Source organism: Amblyomma mixtum, chromosome 2, assembly GCF_055824585.1.
Source record: "Amblyomma mixtum isolate Tamu chromosome 2, ASM5582458v1, whole genome shotgun sequence".
Lineage (NCBI taxonomy): Eukaryota > Metazoa > Arthropoda > Arachnida > Ixodida > Ixodidae > Amblyomma > Amblyomma mixtum.
This window is the reverse complement of record NC_143013.1, coordinates 108,155,588-108,180,519: the sequence shown is the minus strand read 5'-3', so window position 1 is coordinate 108,180,519 and position 24,932 is coordinate 108,155,588. Positions and strand designations below refer to the sequence as shown.

Sequence of the window (24,932 nt, the reverse complement as noted above, 5' to 3'; positions counted from 1 at the left end):
CTTGGCGGTGAAAACTATTTTTCTCCGCGTTAAAAGCTCGTTTAACTATATCTATCGTTCCCTCCAAGAATGACGCGTACAGTATACGACATATAGCAGCAGGCAAAATAGAAAAAAAGCAAGCATTTTTTAGTACTTACCTGTCCAAATTCACTCACCTTTTAGTGTCATTGTTCTGCACAAGGCGAATGATTCAATGCTCAGAACAGTTTTTGCAGGAGATAGAGTGCGTTATGTCTGTGACCCTTGTAATGCGAAAAAATCTGAGCGAGTAAATAATTTTTCCAATAAGCTGTCTAGCAAGAATTTATTGCAGCTTACAATGGGAATAGAGTACTGAGAAGTGCGCTCATGAGGTTTCCGTTGTCGCATATCAGAACATATTAGTCACGAGTTCCTCGACCCTTTTAATGTATATAAATGTTTATTTTCGAGGCAGAAACTTGCATTGGACCTAGGGTTGGTATGTTCGGAGTAACCTGTATTAAAAGCACTTTAATTTTTGTGTGGAAGGTTAGGAGGGAATGATGTGACAAAAAATGTTAGGCTTGGTGGACTGCTGTTCAGTGGTGCTAACCACATGAACCTAACGTTAGGGAGAACTCATTTAGCTCAAACATTACGCTCATGTTAAAGTCATTCAAGGAAACTTGCATCTGTCAGGTTGTGTCAGCCCGTGAACTTTCCGAGCAAAGGTATATTCGCCTGTTAGAAACTATGCTTGCATTTTTCACGAGGAAATGCTTTTGAGAAAGCGAGGGCCGTCTTAGGAAACCACTGGGGGCGTATTAGCACGCACATCACAAACTTTAGGGAGAGTGGCATTGTACACCCTGTCGTATGAATGCTTTGAGCGAGTCTTGCAGTTTGGGGCTACATAGTTCTGAAGGGAAAGCTTCCAATCTCATGGCCGGAGATTATTCACAGCCAATGAACTCTTTTTGAAGAATGTGAGAGAAGGCAACAGCCACAGAAACCAAGGGGCCCAGGGGATTTTTTTATTTATTTATTTATTTTGTGGTGTTGATCAATATAGAATATTACTGAATATGTTATCGCTTAAAGCTAATTGATTAGAAACGCAAAAGAAAAAACAACCACATGCCGCCGGTGGGATCCGAACGCACGACCTCCGAATTACGCGTCCGGTGCTCTACCTCTGAGCTACGGCGACGGCTGTCAAATCTTCTGTTTTCGGGGGTATTTATGTTTACAAGTAACCTAACCTTGAGAGTGTTCATCAGCGCCACTCACGTTCAGAAGCAGCGGACGTAGAACGTCCTGAGTTACCGTTGGGGAAAACCTCAGGTTGCTTGAGCCAACGTTTCGACAAGGGGACTTGTCTTCGTCTGGGCAAAGCGTTCATCATTGGCAGGGATTAAATAGGGCCTTCGCTCCGAGGAGGAATTCCCTCCGAATCAAGATTCACCTCCCTCCCCTTCCTGACACGCATCCCCTCTCACACCACTTTCCTCCCACCCCCGGGGCCTTCCTCCGCGGAGCGAAGGCCCTATTTAATCCCTGCCAATGATGAACGCTTTGCCCAGACGAAGAGAAGTCCTCTTGTCGAAACGTTGGCTCAAGCAACCTGAGGTTTCCCCTCCCTTGTTCATTTTGTGATCGCCAAGGACCATCTACCACACCCTCTCTCTACCATAAGTTACCGTAGGTGTGACGTAGAACGTCATCGAACGGAGAGAGTGGAAGCTGTCTGAGAACCCTCTTGTGCTTCCTATGGCGTCAAGGCTGCCAGAACCGAGGCCCTCGCTAAGCAATTAGAAGCAATTTGAAGAAGCCACACACAGGGATTTTCGCAGTGTTTAACAAAAACCTTGACCACGTGAACGAACTACTCGCAGACAGTGATAACGCTGAACGGACGGAAGTCCCACGATGTATTATCGATGCCTGTCAGAGAAATTATTTTATTTATTTTTATTTATTTACAAGTACTGCGGTCTCAAGGATACCAAAAAGGTGGGCAGACCACCGCTCGAGTAGTATTAGAGTGGATAAAACGATTTTGTAACGTGAAAGAAGTTATAGTGGCGGAACTAAGATATCCCTGAAGCCCGCGCTGGCTTAATAAGAATCTCCGAAAGAGCAACGAAGAGCACCTTGCGTTGCATAGTCAAAATTTCTGACGGATTCAAGCATACAATCGGGACTAAAAATCATGCAGATTATGACACACGTTTCCTTACGAAGGCAGCTCAGATGGGCTTGTGCAGCGTATAGGTTATGCCACTAAGCCTTCAGTAGCATAACTCACTGCAAAAATCGAGCATTATTGGAAACGGGTAGCATGCCGGTGCCTATGTAAAAAAAAAAGTGTTATTTCGGTCTGTATTTTTGCTGCCGTTTACTGTTTTTCGGTTGCTGTGCTTTATATATGCATATTCATTATTTAGAAATAATATTTCGAAATAATGGACAAAACTTTTGTAATGTATTTACGCCTCGTTAATGCATTCTTGCCGCATTAATATGGACAGCGATGAGAAGAAAACCTCGACTGCTACAATCAGATCTTAGTAAGAGGCAGTACGAACGTGTAGATGTCTGAATGATGCCTTTTTTTTTCTGTCTGCATGCTGTAAAGTGTTAAGGGGCCCAGTCGACGCGCGTTATGATTTGCCGCACTGCATGAATAACTGTGAAAAAAAAAAAAAACTCTCCTGCTGCTTGCGCTACGTTGAAAGCCGCATTCGGCAGCTGTTAGCCGACTCAGAACAGCTACGCACTATCAGTTCGTGGGATATGTGAATAGCAGGGATATGTGAATAGTCATCCCGCCAAGAAGCGCCCTCATGCGCCTTGTGAACCACTAGGGGAATAAAAGCGCCCACATTACCTTTAAGATAAAGGGAACCAGGATTATGCAGTTCTACGTCATTAGATTTTACCTGTTTTCAAGTTCACTGTTCACCATGTGTGCACAACAGATTTAATCATAAGGCGTTCTTGTGCGAAAGTGCTCATACGCTCACCAGCACCGACCATGAATCTTTTCCCGGTCTTTCTTGTGCCGTTGCCTAGCAACAGTGACGTCATGTTGAGTTAAAAACAAATGAAATAAATATCCATGACTGGGAGTCGAACCCGTGGCGGCGCGAACAGATTGGCTTCGCAGAGCACTGCCCGAGATTACAAGGCTAGCCGATCACGTCTCACGTTAAACTGCCACAGAGAGAGAGAGAGAGACTCTTTAATGAAATGCAGAGAATTTAGCCGGCGTTTAAAAATCGCTGGCATGCTACTCTGCGTAGGAAGGGGAATTTGGGAGAAAAAGACAGAAGGAGAGCTGCGTGGAAGAGGTAAAAAAAAACCCGAAGATAAAATGCGGCCATGAAATGGGTACTAAGGATGCAATGGCGAGTATTGATGTAACCTATGGAATGATGGAGCGCATAGTCCGACAAATAGGCTGACGAAGTTCACTGCATGAAGAATGCATGAAGGTAACGTGCAAGTGAATTTAGAGCTTATCAAGATGTCCAATGTCTTTTAAATATGTAAAAAGAAAGTTCATTGCAAGTCTCTGGTGCCTGAAGCAGGCTAAGGGACCTAAAACTTTGTCATTGTTAGGGGCACTGGGCAGAGCTTCTGCATGCAATGTTCATAGTACGCACGCTCGTTGGCATACGCAGGGCACACAAGTAGGATATGTTCCACAGTTTCTATAGAGGCACAATTGTCACAATGCGGACTGTTCGTTTGTCCAAAACGGTATCGCAAGCCGTTTGTATATGCAGAATTCAGACGAAGTCGGTGATAAAGTGTTTCCAGTTGTCGAGGAATTCTGGGTGAGAGTCCACTCTCTAGCGCTGTGCATTGCACACCATCGTCTTCATGAATTCTGTCTGCGACCCGAACAGATCAGATGAGCTTAACCTCAATAAGAGCTTAAACTTGAGTTTAAATATTCAGTTCGCACTCGCCTATGTCTTTTTTTAAAGGTTGTGCGCTATATAGACGTTCACAGAAAAGCGTCTATTTAGCGCTCACCCTTAGCGCACAAAAGTAGGAGACAGTTAATTGGAGAGACGTGGGAGAGGTCTGTGCTCTTCAGCCGGTATAGTCAGGCTGATAATGATTCGAAAATATATCATGTACCAACGAGCCCGTCTGAAAATCTTACTTCGACTAAGTCGGCACAGCGGGAAGTTCACCTGCGTTTCCTCCGGTGGCCTGTGAAAGCTGTGAAATAAGAGGAACAAAGCGTTGCCAAGGGTGACATAACTCCCAAATTCGAAACATTTAATAAAAACTCTGTTGACTACGTGTGAACGTTTGATATCACAGTAGCACGCCGCTGTGTAAGGACGCATATATGAGGCTCCAAAATTTGACTTCACTAAAGCTGGCTTTTCTTTGTTCCACTAATCAGCTTTTTCTTTTTTTTACAGTACCTTCGTATGCGCTTCAACGCGCCCATTTCATTGTCCGCATGTGCCATTTATATCTTCCTAACGGTGAGTATCCGAGAAAACTCTGCCTTTTATTTTTACGACTTCTGTTTAATTCTAAAACATGGATTCTATGCTTGCCACACGCGGTGAGGCCGCGACACTTGTACCAAGGAAAGTAAGTGTGCCGTAGTCGCTGTATTTTGGAGTTTTATGCACACATGTAGTACACGTTCTCTTATTTTGTAAGATCTCTGTCCTAATAAAAAATTCGAAGGGCTGTTCACGTAATTCGACATCAGTTTTGCGTCAGCTGCATGCATAAGGCCGACCGCTGTGACCATACCAATTGCGTAGCTTCTCACAAAACCCACGTATTACAATCCTGATGCCTGATTGAGCCAAAACTCGGCGGTTAGCAGACTTCCACGATGCTTAGGGGTAGAAAAATAAGCTGTGTACAAGTTATGAGCTATGAAATGGTTGATAACCTCGGTGGAGGCTAGAAACAGGTATACTGAAGAAAATTCTGACAGTAATGGTATGAACCACACATTCAAAGCACAACAGTCTTCTAGAAGCATTCGTATCTCGTGACTGCCTAACATTTGCAGGAGACCGCGCTACAGATAACGCCCTACGTATTAACATGCGCGACGTTTTTTTCTTATTGCAGCAGAGCGTTGGAGCCATGTCGATTTTTGCAGCATCCCTTACGCTTTTCACAGGTACAGTTAAATTAGTTAAATTTCAACCTTATGAATTTATACACTCAACTACAGACAAATAAATTCCCCGCCATTAAAGGTCGCGTGGCGACGAAAGTGCACATTTACGCGGGCTATGCTGAACAGCTTTTGTTTCGTACATGCATCTGTACATTCTTCTCACGACTAACCTGCCTTGGTCGATGAACATGGAGAATGCACTGCTATTTCTTCACGCATCCCTGGCTGCGTTGCCTAAAGCATAATCTTCAGGGCGCGCTGTCTTACACTTGAGAACTAGATTGTCAGACGTTCGGCCGCCAACAGCTAGAATTTTCATCGCCTATTCGGTCGCCCCATCAAGCGTATCTAACAGGTTGTCTCGAATACACACAGACGCCGCCGCGGTGGCTCAGTGGTTATGGTGCTCGGCTGCTGACCTGAAAGACGCGGGCTCGATCCCGGCCGCGGCGGTTGAATTTCTTTGGAGGAGTAATTCTGGAGGCCCGTGTACTGTGCGATGTCAGTGCACGTAAAAGAACCCCAGGTGGTCGAAATTTCCGGAGCCCTCTACTACGGCGTCTCTCATAGCCTTAGTCGCTTTGGGACGTTAAACCCCATAAACCAAACCGAATACACACAGAACTGCGCCCCAAGTTATATCACTAGCGATTATAATCACCATTGCAGTGCGGCTAACATTGTGTTATCGCTGTCACTTCCGTCTTTATAATCATGTCAAGCAATCGGAATTTTTTGCTTATTTCACAAAATGATGTACAGTCCGCCCGAATACACCCTGCCTTCATCACGGCCATGGTGTACATCTTATGGCCTAAATAATCAGAGGGACTTTATATGTATTTTCGGTCGCACCAAACATTTAACAGGTGTGTCCTGCCACGTGCCATAAGCTATTCGAGCAGACTTTCAGATGACATAATTAACAAAAATATCCGGCCACATTTAGAAATATTACAACCATAGGGCCTGCCAAGTCATTTCTGCTCTGCTTTTTTGTTGGAAATGACTTTTGCTGTTGTATAACAATTACGAAGTTTTATTCTTGTTTACTTATATGCTCACTCCTGATCTGATTCTCTGCCATCACAGTTTAAATATTGATTTCAAATAAATTTTTTTGTATTATAAGTCCCCACTCACAATACTCCTATGTGGAGCCTGCAAGTTATTTGAATGAAGTATGCCTTCATAGACAGCTGAGCAGCAACTAAAGACTTTAGACTCCAGTTTAAATGTATGCGCATATCTTCTACACTGACATAGCTTCGGTACGACGGTCTAACATGGCCATCAGTAGCTCCTCTCTGGTGACAAGGTGGATAATGCGTAATAACTGTCGTTGAAGCGTTTTAAATGTGTCATAACTAGTATCACGCAAGGCAAACTGAGAGGGGTGTATGAAATCATACCGGTTCCTGCACTATAAATATGAAAGTCCCTTTTATAAAAGGAGTGCGCTAGATGACATCTTACTCACTTTTTACTGGCATTTAGGAGAATTCGCACATAGAGTGTACACACGTCAGATAGACATCTCATCTGGAAAGGGACGAATAGAGTCATATAATAGAAATAAAAATACTGAATGATATCAAAGCCGATAAAATATTCTTTGAATAAAGAGAGAAAAAGAGTAAAATCAGCACTTCTCGGCAAAACTAAGAGGAGAATATAAAATAACGATCGGACCACGTTGCGAGGGATCGAACACCATTGGACTTCTGTGTATTGCTGCCGTTAAAACAAATATCCACTACTTTCGAGACAACTAGTAGTTAGAAAAAAATGTTATATGCCGATACCAGAAGAACACTAGCCATTTTGAAGTCGAATAACCAAACACATGCCCTCCTGCAAGGCACATAAGAAGTAAACTGCGTGCTCTACATATATATGTAAAGAGCATTTGTGTGCGTTGATTAATAACTATTTGTCGTTGACTGCTAGTAAGTCTGCTAATGTGAGTTTATAACAGCGTCTTCTCAATGATTTCAGCACTGGACGCGCCCCTGTTCTGGTGCAACATCGTCATCGGCTTGTCAGCAACCCTTTACACTGCTCTGGTAAGTGCGTTGCGTGCCACTCAGCAGAACTTTGGTTAAAACAGTTCCTTGATGTCAGCCTTGACGCTTTTTCCCGCACAACTACTGATTCTGCGAACTTAGTAGTAGTTCAAGGCACTTAGGATAGGGAAGAAACTGCAGGCTGTTCTTGCGTAGGTAAGGGTAACGATGCAGCCTGCGCTCAAGTGCTGTAGATGGGGACATAAAAACTACAGAGGATGTATACTAACTTGGAATCAGAGCGAAAGCATGGATTTTTGCTACGTAGAAGACGACGGGGAAAGGGCTATGCCGCGGAACGGAGTGCTCGCGCTAGGCCAGCTGGGAACAAACAAGGGAACAGACAACGGAAATACGATTAGTGCATACGCATTAATACGTGAGGTGAAAATAGCAGCCACAGACGCTTTGCCCGTTCGGCTTTGTGTGAAGAGCGCCCAACTTCTGAAAGTCGCTTTCACTCAGCCTGAGACATTGCGCACGCCTCTCAGCATTGTCTTTTGGAATGCATATTCCATTACATGATTAAGTTATTTTCGTCACGTACTGAAGCAAAAAAATTGATGCAATTTCGCGAACATCGACTAAACGTCACAGTAGCCCCTCGTCACGGCCGCACCTGGCGCTGAGATAGCCTTTGCGCCATTCCATGTTGTCGAAAACACCGGAAGCTTGGAACTGCGATGAAGTTTAGTCGAAGCTCGCTTGACATACACCAGTTTTTCTACAAACGATAGCCTCTTATTAGGAATACGGTCAGAGCAGTTGCGGGCTCCTTTGCTTGGCAAGGATAATCGCATGACCATGAAAGGGGTTGTAAGTCCGCTCCAGAAATGGTCCCGTTAGTATGTCGGAAGCGAGGTAGCCGCGTGCCCTCCCACCGACAGGAATGAGCAAGAGGTGGACCTTAGGAAATTGCAAGTAAAATCTCTCATAATTTTCGCCCGTCCCGGCCGGAGTAGTGAGGGCACAATAGATGCATTGCATCCTCACAACAGCGCCGGCTAACGAGCCTCTCTCAATCACAAGAACCTTGGGGGTGCATTCTCGACAACACTCACGCATCTGCCCAGATGACGCATGCCTGCCCGTATCTCCGGGGGACTACAGAATGAGTTTCCTGTAAAATGCACACCTGAGGAGCATTCCTGTAGTGTGGGCGGCTATATTCCTATAGAGTGGTCTGTTTAGCGTGGATTGGCGCTGTAAAATTGGTGTACACGTCCGGCGTTTAGTGCAGTAGGAAACAAGCCATCTACCAAGAGAGATTTGTTTCGGCGGTATTTTCTATACAGGAAGCGGCAAAGGGCATTATGTTGTGGTGGACATGAGCTCATGAAGAGGTGGGAAATGCAAGACTGTGATTTGTCATGAAAAACTCGTGTGTTAGGGTTTTTAATGATGAAAACAATTGCTTTGTTGACTTTGGGGCTTTGTACAGTTAATCCGCACAAGTATGTAAGTATGTAGATAGACGATGGGAACAAGTACACGAATTGCGTTTGTAATGGAGCACTCAGCTCCTTTGGTACGCAATGAACATAAAAATGGATGACGGAGCCCGGAAATTCGCAGTGGTGCTGCGCCGGTTGTTTTAAAGGAGGAAGCTGGCGTCAATTTCACACGTGAAATACGGACGGTGACGGTCAGCAGGGTGGCTTTAGAAGCATATGGTTGCGCCGCTGAGGGAGAAATGTGGGATGGTCTGCGCTCGAGGCACAGAAAAGTTTTGTTTGGTTTGCGGGGTGTAACGTCCCAAAGCGGCTCAGGCTATGAGGGACGCCGTAGTGGAGGGCTCCGGATTACTTCGACCACCTGGGGTTCTTTAGCGTGCACTGACATCGCACAGTACACTTAGCTCGAGAATTTCGCCTCGATCGAAATTGGACCGCCGCGGCTGGGATCGAACCCGCGTCTTTCGGGACAGCAGCAGAGCGCCATAACCACTAAGTCGGCGTGGTGGCTGAGGCACAGAAAGGAAAAAAGTAACACTGGGCACGAAGGACGGTTGAGGTAGATGCAAGAGCGATGTGGGGCGAACGTTATCATGTACAGTCTTTGTCAGAAGTAACCAGGCTCCGTGGTTTGCTTCTCATTCGTATAGCAGAGCCCGCATGGCCTCCCTGAAGGTCAGAAAGTTCTTTGAAGGTGAAAACAGGGGTTCTTCTTACCATACAGATATTTAGAGGTTGAGGGCTGGCATAATAGCTTTAATATACGACTTAGAAAAAAAACCTGCAGCCTGGTTAGTTTTGACAAAGACCGTACTTCATGCTCTTACATCAGTGGAGGGTCGATACAGCGTAGAGGGGGAGGTCATGATTGCTCATGTATGGAGATGGCAATGGGAGGGAGAAAGTAAAGGAGAAACCTCCTAACAGCAAGATTCAGAGAAGGTCGTCTGGAGAAAGGAAATAATGTATCCGCAGATCTTAAAACATTCGACGGCTGGAGATGGATTGAAAAGCGAGAACTTTTTCGACAGTTTCTAAGGGAACCACTTCAAGTTTTGAGGGTTTGGTTAGGTGCTTGGAGGCTAAGTTTTACCGGCATACTCTTGACACCTCAGTAGACATCCACTGTGTATGATTTTTTCCCTTTCCTTTTTTGCGCTGGCTTTTCTGTTCTTAATTTCAGTTCTTTGTACTTGCACGATTTCTTCTATTTTGTGCTATTTTGGTTTTGTTCGAACTTTGATCGTACTTGCGATATTGGTGCCAACGTGTTTTGTCGTGATTTTATTTTTGTTGTTTTTGTTGCATTTTCACATATTGCAATTACAGTGCGGTTTCGTGAGCCACTCCCTATGTAATAAACTCTTCTAGAGGACCTTTAGGGGCATACAAATAAGAAAATAAATGAATAAATTAGTATTCGGCACTCTTCAAATAAATTTCGCGCCATCAAGATCCAATGTGACAGGTGCTTCAGAAAAGCCCGCCACCCTTAAAAATACGGTTTTAGCGCGAAAGCACTACTTCACGAGGTCTAACCGGTTCCCCATGTTTGTGTGAAGCTTGACCTTGAAGGCGACCTTGGCAAAACTTAGCCTACCATAGCAGCAGCCATGCAGAAATACAAATAAATATTGCAGCGACTGGGTTTCGAACCCGCGTTCAACTTCACTGCCCACTGCACGAGAGCACTATGCTATCGCCGCAGCCTATCGCGTCTCTCGTGTTAAAGTTCAACACACTCTCGGCTGTGCACTGCACATTGTCGTCTTCATGAACTCCAACTGCGGCGCGAAGAGATTAGATCAGGTTAACCTCGATCAGAGCTTAATCTGAGTCTAGTATCATCGCCAGCAGTGCCGGCGACTCAGCAATGCAAAAACACCAGCCAATCATGCTAAACACATGATTTCGCACGTCTACTCGGATTAGCTACATTAGACCCTAGAGGCAACGAGAAGCTTTTTATGTCATATTAATACCAGTGTTTGCGGACGTCAGAAAGCAGGCCATTAATCTTGCCTAGTAATGATCAACTAAATCCAAACGGTTATCTTTCTCACTATTACCGACTGGCGCCCGATCTGAAATCAGTGTCTTGCAGCCGACCGTTGGTAATAGCAATACTGGCTTTTAAAATTTCGAAAGGGTCAGCGCCTTTGTGGTTCAACGGACTTGGGCCATTTCTTGCGCTATTGTGAAACCGCGTGCATGCGTTGAGCGCCAAGCAACGTCAACCAAATCGCGACAGCCCGTGACGCGCGCGCCACGTGAAGTTATCTGCCCCGCCCGCTCTGTGGTGCTCCCCTCACAATCGCTACTTTGTTGCCCCAACGCGGGCGGGGCATAGAATGTTACGTGGCACTCGCGTCACCCAGTGACGCGTTTTGATGGACGTCACTCTGCATTCCGGGCAGGCGCGTATTTTGCGAATTTCACGAGAGATTGCTTCAGTTTGTTGAAGCACAACGGCAAGCGTAGTCCGTAATCACATTTATAAATTAAAACAACTGACGTGGCTATTACAAGCGATCGCAAAAAAGTTGCTAATAGCAGTGAGGCGTCTGTCGGTAATAGTTCGAAATTTAACTAACAGGTTACTGTTGATCACTTTATTAGTTAACGTGATTCTTCTGCTTTTTGATGCAAGTCAGAAGGCTTTTCTTTGCCCGAACAACCCTAGTTTTAACAGTTAGTGCCGGGCCTCTATGAAACACCTTGTATGCCGCGTTCTATTCTCAAGAAGTGCACCTTATTTATATCAACAGAGTCTGCGGCACGACCGTGTGTTGCGTGAGGCAGTAGATGTTCAAAAACTTCGAACTGTAGAAATTACAACCCCTCCCTCCCTCCCTCCCTCCCTCCCTCCCTCCCTCCCTCCCTCCCTCCCTCCCTCCCTCCCTCCCTCCCTCCCTCCCTCCCTCCCTCCCTCCCTCCCCCAACATACGGAGTCCCTCATAGCGAATGGGAACCTTGAGTACTTTAAGCTTGTCATTCTATGAAAATTTCGCCTCGTGCACCTTGAAAAAATACGCCAAGCATCCTGCTACCTCCCAGAATGCTGGGCCAGTCAAAAGCGTCCGCAGTTGTAAGCAGAGGAACTCTGTCGAAACTTCTGATATCGCTTTGTACATTTGCTCTCTTTTTCAGGGCGGGCTTCGCGGTGTAGTGTTTACAGACTGCATGCAGTTCTTGTTTATCTTGATCGCTCCGACGACCATCATCGCCAAAATACTAATGGACTCCTTCTCTTCGAAGTCAACAATCCAGCCATTGGGTGACATAGATGTGAAGAAATACGCAGCAGAGTAAGTACTTTACTGTTCTTTGTTTAAAACTACTTGCGCGTGCGGGCAATCGGGTTAATAAGAGGGTTGGGCATGCGAGACGGGTTCCCAATTATTATTATTCTGATAACTAGATCAGCTAGGACGCGGTGGCTGAATTTCTTGAAGGCGAAATTCTAGAGGCCCGTATGCTGTGCGATGTCAGTGCACGTTAAAGAACCCCAGGTGGTCGAAATTTCCGGAGCCCTTCACTACGGCGTCTCTCATAGCCTCAGTCGCTTTGGGATGTTGAACCCCAATAAACCAACCAACCAAAAGAAAACAAAAGACAGGAAGAAAGCAACACAGAACTTGAGCATGCATTCCCTGCGCGAACACCCAGAGTGCCTTATGAGCGAATCGCTGCAAGGGTTCATCTCCTCATTGTGCAGAACTAATGTGGTGCAACTTTGAATGCGCATCTCTGTTTTCATTCCTAAGGGCTCCAGAGATCTCCCTCGTAATGCTGTCTTACTGTTTCAGTTGGATTCTGTGGGCTCGAGCTTCGGAGTACACTTACACTCTGAAGTCATGAAAAGATGAAAGGCATTGAATATGTTTAAGTTACTGGCATGCATTCTTAATCTGGTACTCTGCCGGCTTAACCTGTGTAACTTCTTCCGCATGAAATTTCAGTGGCTTGAACCATCGCAATGTGCGCAGAGGGTTTAATGTGATTTGTATAACCTTACTCAGCGTCCGTACCGTTAATTTCTGAAAGCGTTTTAATGCTGGCGCAAAAGCTGCCGATGTCGTCGTTCTCGGGAAGAAGGAGCTCGGTCTGCATTGTACAAGTTATTAAAATTTTTAAGATGGTGCGAAAGACAGTGAAGGTTGAGGACCACTGCCACTTCATTCCTAGCGCCTTCATACAGATTAGCGGGGTCTTGCTTCTGGGTTCATAATTTCTTCTGTATTGCCTCACGCGCCAAACAAATCACCCGTGCCGAATGCCGGCCTTCTTCAGGCTTTCGAGATGCGCTGTGAAACTCGCACCCAATAAATGACGGTATTACTTCGTTTGCGCGCATTTAGGGCAGAAATAGTGACATCCTGCTTAGCCATTCAAAACACCTCGGGACAGGCAGCGCAAACAAAAGGGCGACACACACACACACACACATACACACACGCACGCACTCTCTCTCACACACACGCACTCAACACGCGCACACACACACACACACACACACACACACACACACACACACACACACACACACACACGCACGCACACACGCACACACACGCACACACGCACACGCACACGCACACACGCACGCTCACTCACACACGCACTCACACTCGCACACATACACGCACTAACACACGCATACACTCACATACATGCACTCACACAGGCTCTCTCTCTCTCTCTCTCACACACACACACACGCACACACACACACTCATACACGCACACACTCACACACGCACACGCACACACGTACACGCACACACACACGCGCGCTCACACACACACACACACACACACACATGCACACGCACACACACACACACGCTCACACACGCACACACACACACACACACGCACACACGCATACATGCACACACACACACACACGCACTCACACACGCACGCACACACACACACACACACACACACAGACACACGCACTCACACACGCACGCACACATGCACTCACACACGTATACAGACACACACGCATACACACACACGCACTCACACACGCATACACACATGCACTCACACACGTATACAGACGCACACGCACACGCGAGCACACACTCACGCGCACACACGGACACACACACACACACACGCGCGCGCACGCACGCGCATGCACACGCACACACGCACACGCACAAACAACACACACCTGCACACACGCACACACACGCACACACAGAAACAACACACACCTGCACACACGCACACACACGCACGCGCGCATGCACGCGCACACAGACGAACGCACACACACACACACACACACACACACACACACACACGCACGCACGCAAGCACGCACGCATGCGCGCGCACACACACACGCACGCACGTACACACGCACACGTACACACGCACAGACACAGATGCACACACACGCACACACCACACACAGACACAACTTGTGCCGCCGGCAGCTTTTCTTCTAACGGGACTAGCAATATTTTCGCGTTAAAATATTGTTCCTAGAGGCGTAGCAGATTGCGCGTTCTAATCGCGATCCAGATGTTGCGGCTTTGTCGATTTGCGCATTGCTTTTTCTTTTCAGTGCCAGGGCGCCATGCGTAATGAACAAAGAACAAGTTATAAACTTCTCAAAACTCTCCTTGTATCGCTGTCAAAAGATGCTATGCCAATAGATGTTGACAGCATTTCCTCTTTGCAGTTACAGTTTCGACTTGACCCGCGATGAAAACGTTTGGTCGTACCTGCTGGGCACGGCGGCTTTCGCTCTCTACCGGATGTGCCTGGACCAAATGGTGGTGCAAAGGTTCCTTGCGTCACGGACACTCAAAGACGCTAAAAGGTATTACGAAAGTGCACGTACCAGAGTATTCTTCTCTCCCCAACGGACGTCTTTGGCAATATTAGGCGGATGCCCATGCTGTAACAATTATTATCTACTTCAGATGGATAAAACATTGAGCCCCAAACCGCTTCGGACATGCTAAATTTGGCACAATCGTTTCGTTTGTGGACAAGCGTTACAGGCACCAAAAAGAAAAAAAGAAGAAAAAAGAAGAAAAGGGCACCAACTGCGCTCAGAGCTGAAACTCTGAGATCTGTTAGAGTTGTGTGCAGCGTGAAAAGAAAGTTAAGTAGGCGTAACATGTGGCTGCCGGTATGTCTCAACATATTGTGACGAAGACGAAGCTGGCAGTGGCGTGGGACGGAGCGCCCGCGCTAGGCCAGCAGCCATTAAATAATCTCATAGCCATCGTTCACCACGCCTCATTCTTCGGCTGGCCGCCACGTAACATTTGGTGTGAGGTGCTGGGGTCCCTTCATCGCCATCCTGGTCCCGGAGCTTCGGTGTCCTGCGCCTGCCGTGAACGTCGGCCGTGAGTGCCTGGTCCGCGCCGCCCGGCCATACCCCAGCCCGTCCGACCTGAACCGACCTCGCCGCTCACCCCAGCCCCGTCCCCCGCCCGGACCACAAGACACGACGACCCGAGACCCGACCGACCCGAGACCCGACCGACCCGAGACCCGACCGACCCGAGACCCGACCGACCCGAGACCCTACCGACCCAATACCGAAGACCCACACGTGAAAACACCGCCCCCCTGTCCCTGCCATCCGGTGCGTCCAAGGACCTCGGCCGTCAGCTCCTGGCACCCTCCAGCCCGGATGCTTCGTGGACCGGGACTCATTCTCTCATCTTTCTCATCGTGGCGGCCAGCACTGCACCATCTTCTACATATTGTTCGATCCTTCACTCAAGACCATCGCCATTTCGCCGTCTGTTCGTCACCGATCGGGACGATCGCTCGGAGGCCCCGGGTAGTGTGACGAAGACGAAGCTGGCAGTGGCGCGGGACGGAGCGCCCGCGCTAGGCCAGCAGCCATTAAATAATCTCATAGCCATCGTTCACCACTCCTCATTCTTCGGCTGGCCGCCACGTAACATTTGGTGTGAGGTGCTGGGGTCCCTTCATCGCCATCCTGGTCCCGGAGCTTCGGTGTCCTGCGCCTGCCGTGAACGTCGGCCGTGAGTGCCTGGTCCGCGCCGCCCGGCCATACCCCAGCCCGTCCGACCTGAACCGACCTCGCCGCTCACCCCAGCCCCGTCCCCCGCCCGGACCACAAGACACGACGACCCGAGACCCGACCGACCCGAGACCCGACCGACCCGAGACCCGACCGACCCGAGACCCGACCGACCCGAGACCCTACCGACCCAATACCGAAGACCCACACGTGAAGACACCGCCCCCCTGTCCCTGCCATCCGGTGCGTCCAAGGACCTCGGCCGTCAGCTCCTGGCACCCTCCGGCCCGGATGCTTCGTGGACCGGGACTCATTCTCTCATCTTTCTCATCGTGGCGGCCAGCACTGCACCATCTTCTACATATTGTTCGATCCTTCACTCAAGACCATCGCCATTTCGCCGTCTGTTCGTCACCGATCGGGACGATCGCTCGGAGGCCCCGGGTAGTGTGACGAAGACGAAGCTGGCAGTGGCGCGGGACGGAGCGCCCGCGCTAGGCCAGCAGCCATTAAGAGGGTTCACCAGTGGCAGTGTCCATAGGAAATACATGGGAACTTTCAGAAGCTATACCGTGTCTAAATATGGCTCGATTTTCATGAGGTTTGTGGCAGCGTTTTCTTCTTGAATGAATAAAGGAAATGTTGCGGGCAGATTTTATTGTTTAAGTTTCACTTTTTTACCAATTAGACGCAAAGTTCCAGAAAAATGGTGCTTTTAGATATGTAGGTCTTTCATGTCATCTCGTGAAAAAACCAAGCCAAAAATCAAAATTTCGTCCGCAACATTTCCTCCCTTTTTCTTTCTTGATTGTTAAGACACGATTTTTATCCATATCGAAGTTAGTGTTAGCCTTTTACAGGCTCTGAAAGTTGTGTATGTATTTTCTGAGGGGATTTGAATTTCGCGCCAAAATTTACTAGCGCGGCGTGGCTCCATCTGGCGACAGAATATTTTGTCGCTACTGCACTCTACCACCAACTTCTTGCTTGTCTGTGTTCGTGCGCATGCGTTTTTCTTAGAACCCGGACGAACTTCATTTCTTTCTTTCCTTTTTTCTTGCTTGGGCTGTATTTCTAAAAGATTCCTGCTTTTCTTTTTTTCTCGAGCTGGTGGTGCTAAAAAGAAGTGAGATGCAAGGCCACACCTACAAGCTACCCCCCCCCCCCCCCCCCCCCACACACACACACACAGTAAGGCACTGTTTGCACCAAAACGCAGGTGTGTGGAGTTATCCGGCCAAAAACCGGTTACTGGGTTCATGTAAACGCGCCGTGTCGGGTCAGGAGTCGGGACCAGTCAACTCCGCGCAAAGGGGTAGGTTGACTCAACTCCTCCCTGCCCCGATGTGCTTGTAAACGCTGTCGAGCCGAAAAAACGGAGGGGAAAGGATAAGCGCGAAATTGTTTTTGCTTGCGCCGTCGCATCTCCGAAGCAGCGGTGGCGTGCCTCAATCTTGGATATGTTACCACTGCTCGCTTGCAATGCGAGGCTCGAAGCTTGGTGTCGCTGCAGTTGAACCGGTCTTCACTCGCTAAAATCGAGTTTATGCAAACACGCGACGTCTGGTCCTTCTTTTTACTTTCTTATTACCAAAAATTTCAGGGGGCACTTTGACTGTCTAAAGTGGGTAGAGGCGGAAGCGTTTTCCGCACCACCTTCGCTGTTTCTGTGGCACCGGTGGCGTCACATATAATTGAGTACTAATTACTAAGTGATGACAAATCACTTATTAATGGTTAATTACTGATTAATGCCTGCATACTAATTAACTGCTAATTAATGAGGCTTAAGCTTCGCCTTTAGGAGTGGAACGCGACAGCGCGTTGTAGCGCTGCCAGGGAGTCCACGGAACACCACCCGTTCAGCGCGATGCCTTGCCCTTTGAACGCAACGCTTTTTGAGGAAAGGAAATGGCGCAGTAATTCTCTGTCATCTCGGTGGACACCTGAACCGCACCGTAGAGGAAGGGAGGAAGTGGGAGTGAAAGAAGATAAAGAGGAGCCGTAATGAAGAAAATGAAAATTGTATTTGAGGAAAGGAAATTACGCAGTAACTGTCTCACAAAATTCAGGGGGGCACTTTTTTGACCTAGTGTGTGGTCACTGATGCCCCTAAGAGTGGGACGCGCGCCGGCGTTCTGGGCGAGCCGAGCGGGACGCGTGCCGGCGTTCTGGGCAAGCCGAGCGGGACGCGCGCCGGCGTTCTGGGCAAGCCGAGCGGGACGCGCGCCGGCGTTCTGGGCGAGCCGAGCGGGACGCTGTAACCTACTGCGCATTACTGTTGCGCATCGGCGCGATGCAATCACTGATGCGCGGCACTGATACGAACACGACACGTGTCCGTTACAGTGCTAGGAGCTTCTTTCTTTCCTTTTATTTAGAGACTGACTACATAGGTGTTCAACACAATGGAACCTTTTCCGGGTAATGTCCTGCGGATGCACCAAGCCATTTTAACCGACCACACCTGTCTGCTCAGGCGAAACCAGTCACCCCACCTTACCATTGTAAAAGAATTTTCGCAGAAAAGACTGAAGGAAGCTTAGGCGACCCAAACCAGAAACGCTAAATTGGTGGGTTACTGGGAAATGGTCCATTGTATGACCCCCACATCCTTCTGTGCTCAATGGCTTGAGAGGGGGGTCAACTTTTTTGTGCTTCGGTCTCTGGAACCTTGGCCGCATACCTACAGATAGTTCTGGGCTCTACTTTGTGTACGCGGAAGAACGAATACTTTTTTTCGTGTCGCGGTGTAGTTTACACACCTGGAGGGGGAATAGAACTTCCCTCCTTTTTGGGGTACTCAGGTGCTGCCATCTATCGACAGAAAAAGTTCAAATCTGAGTTGCCTTGTAGCTGGTGAGCCCTCTTAAATAATCTCATAGCCATCGTTCACCACGCCTCATTCTTCGGCTGGCCGCCACGTAACAATATACTTCGCATTTTCTGACAAATAACGAGATATCTCTTTGGTACAAGTTTACGTGTCATTAAAGTGAGAAGTGTATATTGTGAACGCTGCTGTGCGCGCGGTCGCGCAGGCACCTTGAACCTCTTCCACATGTGAGGTGCCTCAAAGGGAAGATGAGAGCGTACATCCACACCACAGATGCGCGCCAGCCCCTGACCTGCTTTCACTCTTGCTTCCACCTTGCTTTAGAAGCCCCGGAATAGGAAGCTCAGCCCTAATTTTTAGCGTTTTCGAGCTTCATACAGCTGTTTTTTTGGCTGTGGCAGACCGGAAGAGCCTCTTCAATGATTCTCACACGGTCACTGTTTGGTCACAAAGGAAAACAGCACAGACTTTACAAGGGTGCAAAGGGGAGACGAGACACTGGCGCTGAGTATCAACTGGAGATTTTATTGTTGGAAATTTGGGAAATGTACCCAAATCTTTAAAAACAAAAGGACAACAACGCCTGATAAACAGACATCAGTACACAATCACGCGAAGAACCAATGTCTCCGCTCCTGGTAGGAAACGTAAATCCTTGCTACAAGTAGTGATATGGAATGAGTGCGGACACAGCGCTCTTCTTGGGCTCACGATGTTTTCAGCCTCAATGATTTCTCGCTAACACCTCAAAATTTTATTGTCGACACTTCGGTAAATACACCTCAGGTATAAAGAACAACAAGAACCACAAGATAAATAACCAAAAAAGTCAAGATGGGTCATCCACTGTTTAGTATTAGCAACATTTGTTTTCCTACGCTTGCCGCTAGTGTCGTTAGTTGTGAGCGGCTCTTTTTGGTCGAGCTCTTGTTGGTAATCATCTGCTCTTGATGGAAATCAGCTTTTGAAGCCTATAAAAAAGAAAATGAGTTATTTTCACGATTTCTTGACATACGTAATAGATAGTATTTTATTGAGTTTAAAAAGTATGGGAATAAGTTAAACAAGGATTTAAAAAAGGCAAAGTCACTTTTTTATCGTCTGAAGTTTTCCTCACCGCACAACACTAGAACCCTGTGGCAAGGCATCAATAATCCCATTGGTAGGAAGCAAGAACCTCTTCCTTCGGAAATGCAAGTAAATGGAGTCCTTTGCAGCCGTCTCTCGCTTGCGGACAAACTCAATGCGCATTTTTTATGTGCTGGAAATTGCACTTTGTGCAATGTTCCTTCAGCTGTAATATCAGCCTGTTCTTTTCTGGTCCCAGGATGTGTACATTAAATATTTTTATCCCTGACATGTGACGATAAAATTCTCTTCATTATAAACTCCGTTCGCAGTACATACTCCGCTGGCTCAGATGGTATTACTGGATTTGCAGCAAAATATGTTGCTACGTTTATTAGCGTTCCTCTTGTAAATTTTTGTTATCTAATGCTTCGTACAGGAGAGTTCCTGGAAAAAATGAAATCCGCCCCTGTTACAGTAATTTTCAAAGATGGCAGTAAAAATGACCCAATAGCTGCCGTCCTATTTCCATCCTACCATTGCTTTCTAAAGTTGCTGAGAGATTGTTCTTCACGAAGGTATACAAATTTATGCAATTTATTAATATCGTTGGCCAGGAGCAATATGGATTTCAGTCTGGAAAATCCACGCACGCGGCTCTGCTCAAAATCAAAAATAGTCTGATAGATAATACTGAACGTAATATTTTTACTATTGGCATTTCCTGACTTTTCTAAAGCCTTCGATTAAATCAAGCACGACATTCTACTTCAGAAATTTTACAGGTATGGTATCCGCGGAACACCTCATAAATTACTTCAAAGCTACTTGTCAAATATCACTCTGTACACGTGACTAAATGATGCCGTATCTGAGGCAGAAATAATAAAAATGTGGCGTTCCTCAAGGATCTGTACTTTGGCTCCTTTATTTTACATTGTGTATAAATGACGTAATAAACATCTAACCTTATTTAACAATGTTTTTTTCGCAGATGATTCGAACGCTTTCTTTTCTGGTGCTGATCGCGAACTCGAGCGTCCTTCCAACTCCTGGCTACATGAACTGAGGCGGTGGTTTGCGGCAAAAAAAACTGGAACTGAATGTTAAGGAAACAAAATTTATGCTTTTCCGCTTTAAAAACAAACCTATAGATTATCCCATCCAACTTCAGTTCAGCAATACTCCGACTGAATCTGTAAACAACTTTAAATTCTTGGGCTTACTTTTTTACTGACCTAGGATGAGGTGACCATGTAAATCACGTCCGTTGACTTGCAGCTCGATCTATTGGTGTTATCCATCGCATCAGGTACCTGTTGCACAGGCAGGCTAAAAAACAACTTTATTTTGCCGTAAGCCATTCACAACACATATATTGTAAGTTAATCTGGGGAACATGCAACAAGACTGATTCAGCCAGACTATTTGCATTAAAAAAGAAAGCTTTGTGGGCTTGTTATCGAAATTCTTCCAGCGATGACTACTTATTTCAGGCCTTTCATATTCCTCCATTCCCACTTTGCCACAAGTTTTCTGTAGCCATTCATATTTACCCTAAAATTAAACAGTACACCATGTCTCTCAGAAACACATTCGCGAACAGAAATATAAGCTAGAGTCTACGAGTTACCCTCGCGTTCCCGCTCACACTCGGAGTAACCACGGCCCCCAACACATCCATAACCAAATTGTCGCAATATGCAATGAGTATCCTTGAATAGTTGATGACGCTGTAACCAGCAAAACTATTTTTCAATAGAGAAAGAAAATGAAGTTGTTATTCCTTATGCATGAGATATGTAGCGATTGTAGTGTTAGCTTCGTTCCTATTAACTTGTTTTTTGTGTGTTGCGAGTTGTAGCGATACTGATGATTTTTCCTTCGTTTATAATGCCTTTTGTCCTGATTAGTTTCCCAGTATGCTTAAAACTGAACTGAAGAGTTTTGTTTTGTTTTGTGTTGTCGAATTTTTTGTTTTGAAATGAATTTGTTCACCCTTCCACTGATGTGTTATCCGGGGTGAGGCATCGTCAGGAAGAATGCTATTAGCTTCTTCCTTTTGCCTCATACCGTGGGCATATTCTGTGTGAACCCGTTCATGTCCGAATAAACTGATTTGATTTTAGATAAATGTGAGTATGCACCTAGGCGGTGGCCTAATGGCTTGAGCATCAGCCTCGCATGCGGGAAGTGCGAGGTTCGATCCCCACTGCCGCCGGGTACCCATCGGTGATACGGTTGGTAAAACATCTCCCTTGGCCTAGTGCCCGACTTCTGTGGAGTGAGATGGCAGAAAAATTGGTCTTTAATCTGACCTTGTGTAAAGTAGAATATCCTGTGCCATAGCGCTCTTTGGCCAAAGCTGCACTTGAGCCATTGAAGTTAATCACCATAGAACGTATGCTTATTACTTCTTCAATAGCTGCCGTTATTTCATGCAGGACCGTTGTGACAGGCACATTTCTTCTCCTCGTGGTCTACACTATAGGCCTCATGGTGGGAGTGTCGCTGACTATCTGGTACCGCGGATGTGACCCTGGCCTGTCAGGTGCGATCACCAGTCTTGACCAAGTGAGACTGCTTATTCTCAAGTTTTAGAATACACAGTGCTGACCCTGTCGTACGTTAAAAATACTGAGAAATTCTCTGCACCTAGGTGATTCTCCGTGGACAGAGCTCTGCTCATCGAAAAATGGAACCACGCTTTCTTTTGAGATGCTACCGAAGTAATACTGGAATTTCCTCATAGACTGAAGAAATATTTACCAGACAGCTCGAGATAGTAGAACTTTTTGACGGGTTAGTTGGTACATCGTCTTGAAAGAATGTCGTACGCCAAAAAAAGGACGAAACAGGAAGGAAACACAGAACAGGAAAGATGCGCCTCTTTCCTGTTCTGTGTTTCCTTCCTGTTTCGTCCTTTTTTTGGCGTACGACATTCTTTCAAGACCTCGAGATATTTCGGCTATGGGGAAAAAATTCCTTATTGGCACAACACGAAAATAACACGGGTGATCCTACTGGAAGTCGCGTCGACTAATTTTACGCTTCGCGCATAACTAAGCTCGGGCCATTTCGTGCCTCGCTGGCCTAGGAGCTCGGCTCGACCAGTAGCTTGTATTGCTATAGCCAGGACGACATGAGAGAGCCTTTACAAAGAAAACGGCTGCTCTCACAATAATAGAGCACGAAGTCCCCAATCAAAGTTGCTATAATGACCTCATATACGACGTCATCAACCGCATTAGTGAAGTAATGGTATATTGTTTAACGTCCTGATGAACGCTTGGTTGTTCTGTGAGCACACGTGACGAGGTGGTTCTGCGTGATATTTTACTACGTCGTCAGCAGCGGTAACCCAAACTGAAAAAAAAAGCTACAGGCGAACGAAAAACAGCGCCGTAGTGGATTATATAAAGCACACCGAAATTATGACTGGCCGGTTGCGTTGGTCGAATTTCGATGGAGGTGAAAACTGTGCGATGTCAGTGCACATTAAAGAATTAGTTAGGTGAAATACATTAAAGAACCCCAAGTGGTTGGAATTTACGTAGCCCTTCAATACGGCGTCCCACATAGCCTGAGTCACTTTGGGACGTTAAACCCCCATAAACTAGAAACTAAACCTTAGGCACTGTGCGCCACCATTAAGAAAAAAAATAGACGATCAATGCGAATGATGGGGCGGAGTATGCGTAATCATTATTGCTCCTTCAGTTCGGAGCAGCCGCTGCCGCTGACGGGTTCATACCGTGCGACTGGGTGGCATAATACAATTTTCAATCATCGTGTGACACGCTGGACGCCCTCTTCATACCCACGATCCAATACAGCAGTCACAATGGGACACGTCGTACCCCCGCCCCACAGCTGGCTCCTGTCACCTCCCACTCTCCCTTTGTCTTCCCTCTCCAACTATCCCTCTCCTATCCTATGAAAGTGGAGGGAGGGATTGCCCTCTCTTCACATTGCCACCTATGCTCTGCGAGACATGAAGGCTTTGGAAATGAAATAAATTTCTTAAATGCTTAGCACATATCAGAGTATTAATTGTTATCCAACAATCAGGGAAGCTATATAGCTTTTCTCATGAATATTTGTTGTAAGCTTCTACGTATGTGGGCAGAAGTAACCCCATGAGAGAAATTGCTTCGGAACAGGGAATCGAGCTTTAAGTTTAGTCCGGATCCGAGCAGTGTATTATTTCGACTGCCTTCGGAGAGGTGCGGGGACGGGCGCTTTGTTGCTCTGTGGCGGCTGAATTTCACACCACTCTGTGTTGCTCAGAGCATGACGGAAAATCCCAAATACTTCTCTGGAGTCCCGTTTTTCATATTTTCTGTTGTACGTGCACCTGCCAGGGCCCTTATAAAAATGGCCTATAGACAGTCTATTGAGGTATTTTTGTCTCTTCTTAGTGTATAGTCTTTCAATAGAAGGAAGTCTAATAAAAGCATATGGCCATAAATCTATAGGTTGTCTATAGACTGTCTATAGCAATTGTATTGCCTATAGACTGTTCTCTAGGATTTGGCTATAGAGAGTGTATAGACTTTAGAGATAGAAGCCTATGGACAGTCTATAGACTGTCGAAACATTTTTGTAAGGGGGGAGCCTTACGTGCCTGGTATTCCGAAGGCATTGAGAACCCTTTTGGAGTTTCGATATTTGTTGCTAGTATTCTCTGCTGTGTTGGCTATGGTTCGTTACTCGAGTTTTTTCAGGTCTTGGTAATACACTTTTGTTCTGATTTTGCTTTTCAGATCCTACCGTATTACATCAACAACAACCTCGTAAAAATACCAGGATTCATCGGCCTGTTCATGGCTGGTGTAGTAAGCGCTGCGACAAGGTGAGTGCACTGAACACCGCGTGTATTCAAGTGGCGACCACTTACACGCACTGGAGCAGAGAATAGCTGGCTACGCTGCCTTGTCTTTTCGCCTGGCACTCAGGACTAATTTACTCAACCAGAGTAATAGGCCACGAATGTGTTACTTCAAGCGTGATGTCTTCGTCCTACTAAAACGAATCCCTTTCACTTCAGTTCCATTATCTGCCGCTTTGACTACAAATAATGCGGGCTCAATGGACACTGATGTCGTGATTTTAAAAGAGAAATTATTTGTGTAAAAAAAGCCGACGAAAATTCACAGTTAGAAAGGTGGAACCACAGCCACTGGTGTGCTCCCACTCGTTGAGGTGATTTACGATTTTTTCCGATAGTCATACCTTTTATTTCTCTGACGTGTCAAAATAAGTAACTTTTGTGTCCCAAGCTGGCTTTTCTAAGGGTAGGTTAGAAGAGAGGAAGAGTCAAGATTAAATCTGGGCTTCT

The 24,932-nt window shown here is 46.6% G+C and overlaps 1 protein-coding gene across 2 annotated transcripts in view; it reads left to right on the top strand.

Moving 5' to 3' along the window:
- Window positions 1–24,932, top strand: part of LOC149360509 (sodium-coupled monocarboxylate transporter 1-like) — a 69,393-nt gene that overhangs the window by 30,254 nt on the left and 14,207 nt on the right. The window contains exons 3-9 of one of the 2 annotated variants that reach the window (XM_089572362.1): window positions 4,410–4,475; window positions 5,086–5,137; window positions 7,136–7,203; window positions 11,808–11,965; window positions 14,368–14,502; window positions 22,036–22,165; window positions 24,358–24,446. In XM_089572362.1, coding sequence (XP_089428488.1) covers window positions 4,410–4,475; window positions 5,086–5,137; window positions 7,136–7,203; window positions 11,808–11,965; window positions 14,368–14,502; window positions 22,036–22,165; window positions 24,358–24,446 — 698 coding nt within the window. Of the gene's footprint in view, window positions 1–4,409; window positions 4,476–5,085; window positions 5,138–7,135; window positions 7,204–11,807; window positions 11,966–14,361; window positions 14,503–22,035; window positions 22,166–24,357; window positions 24,447–24,932 lie in introns of both variants that reach the window. The other variant, XM_089572361.1, reaches the window with a different exon arrangement.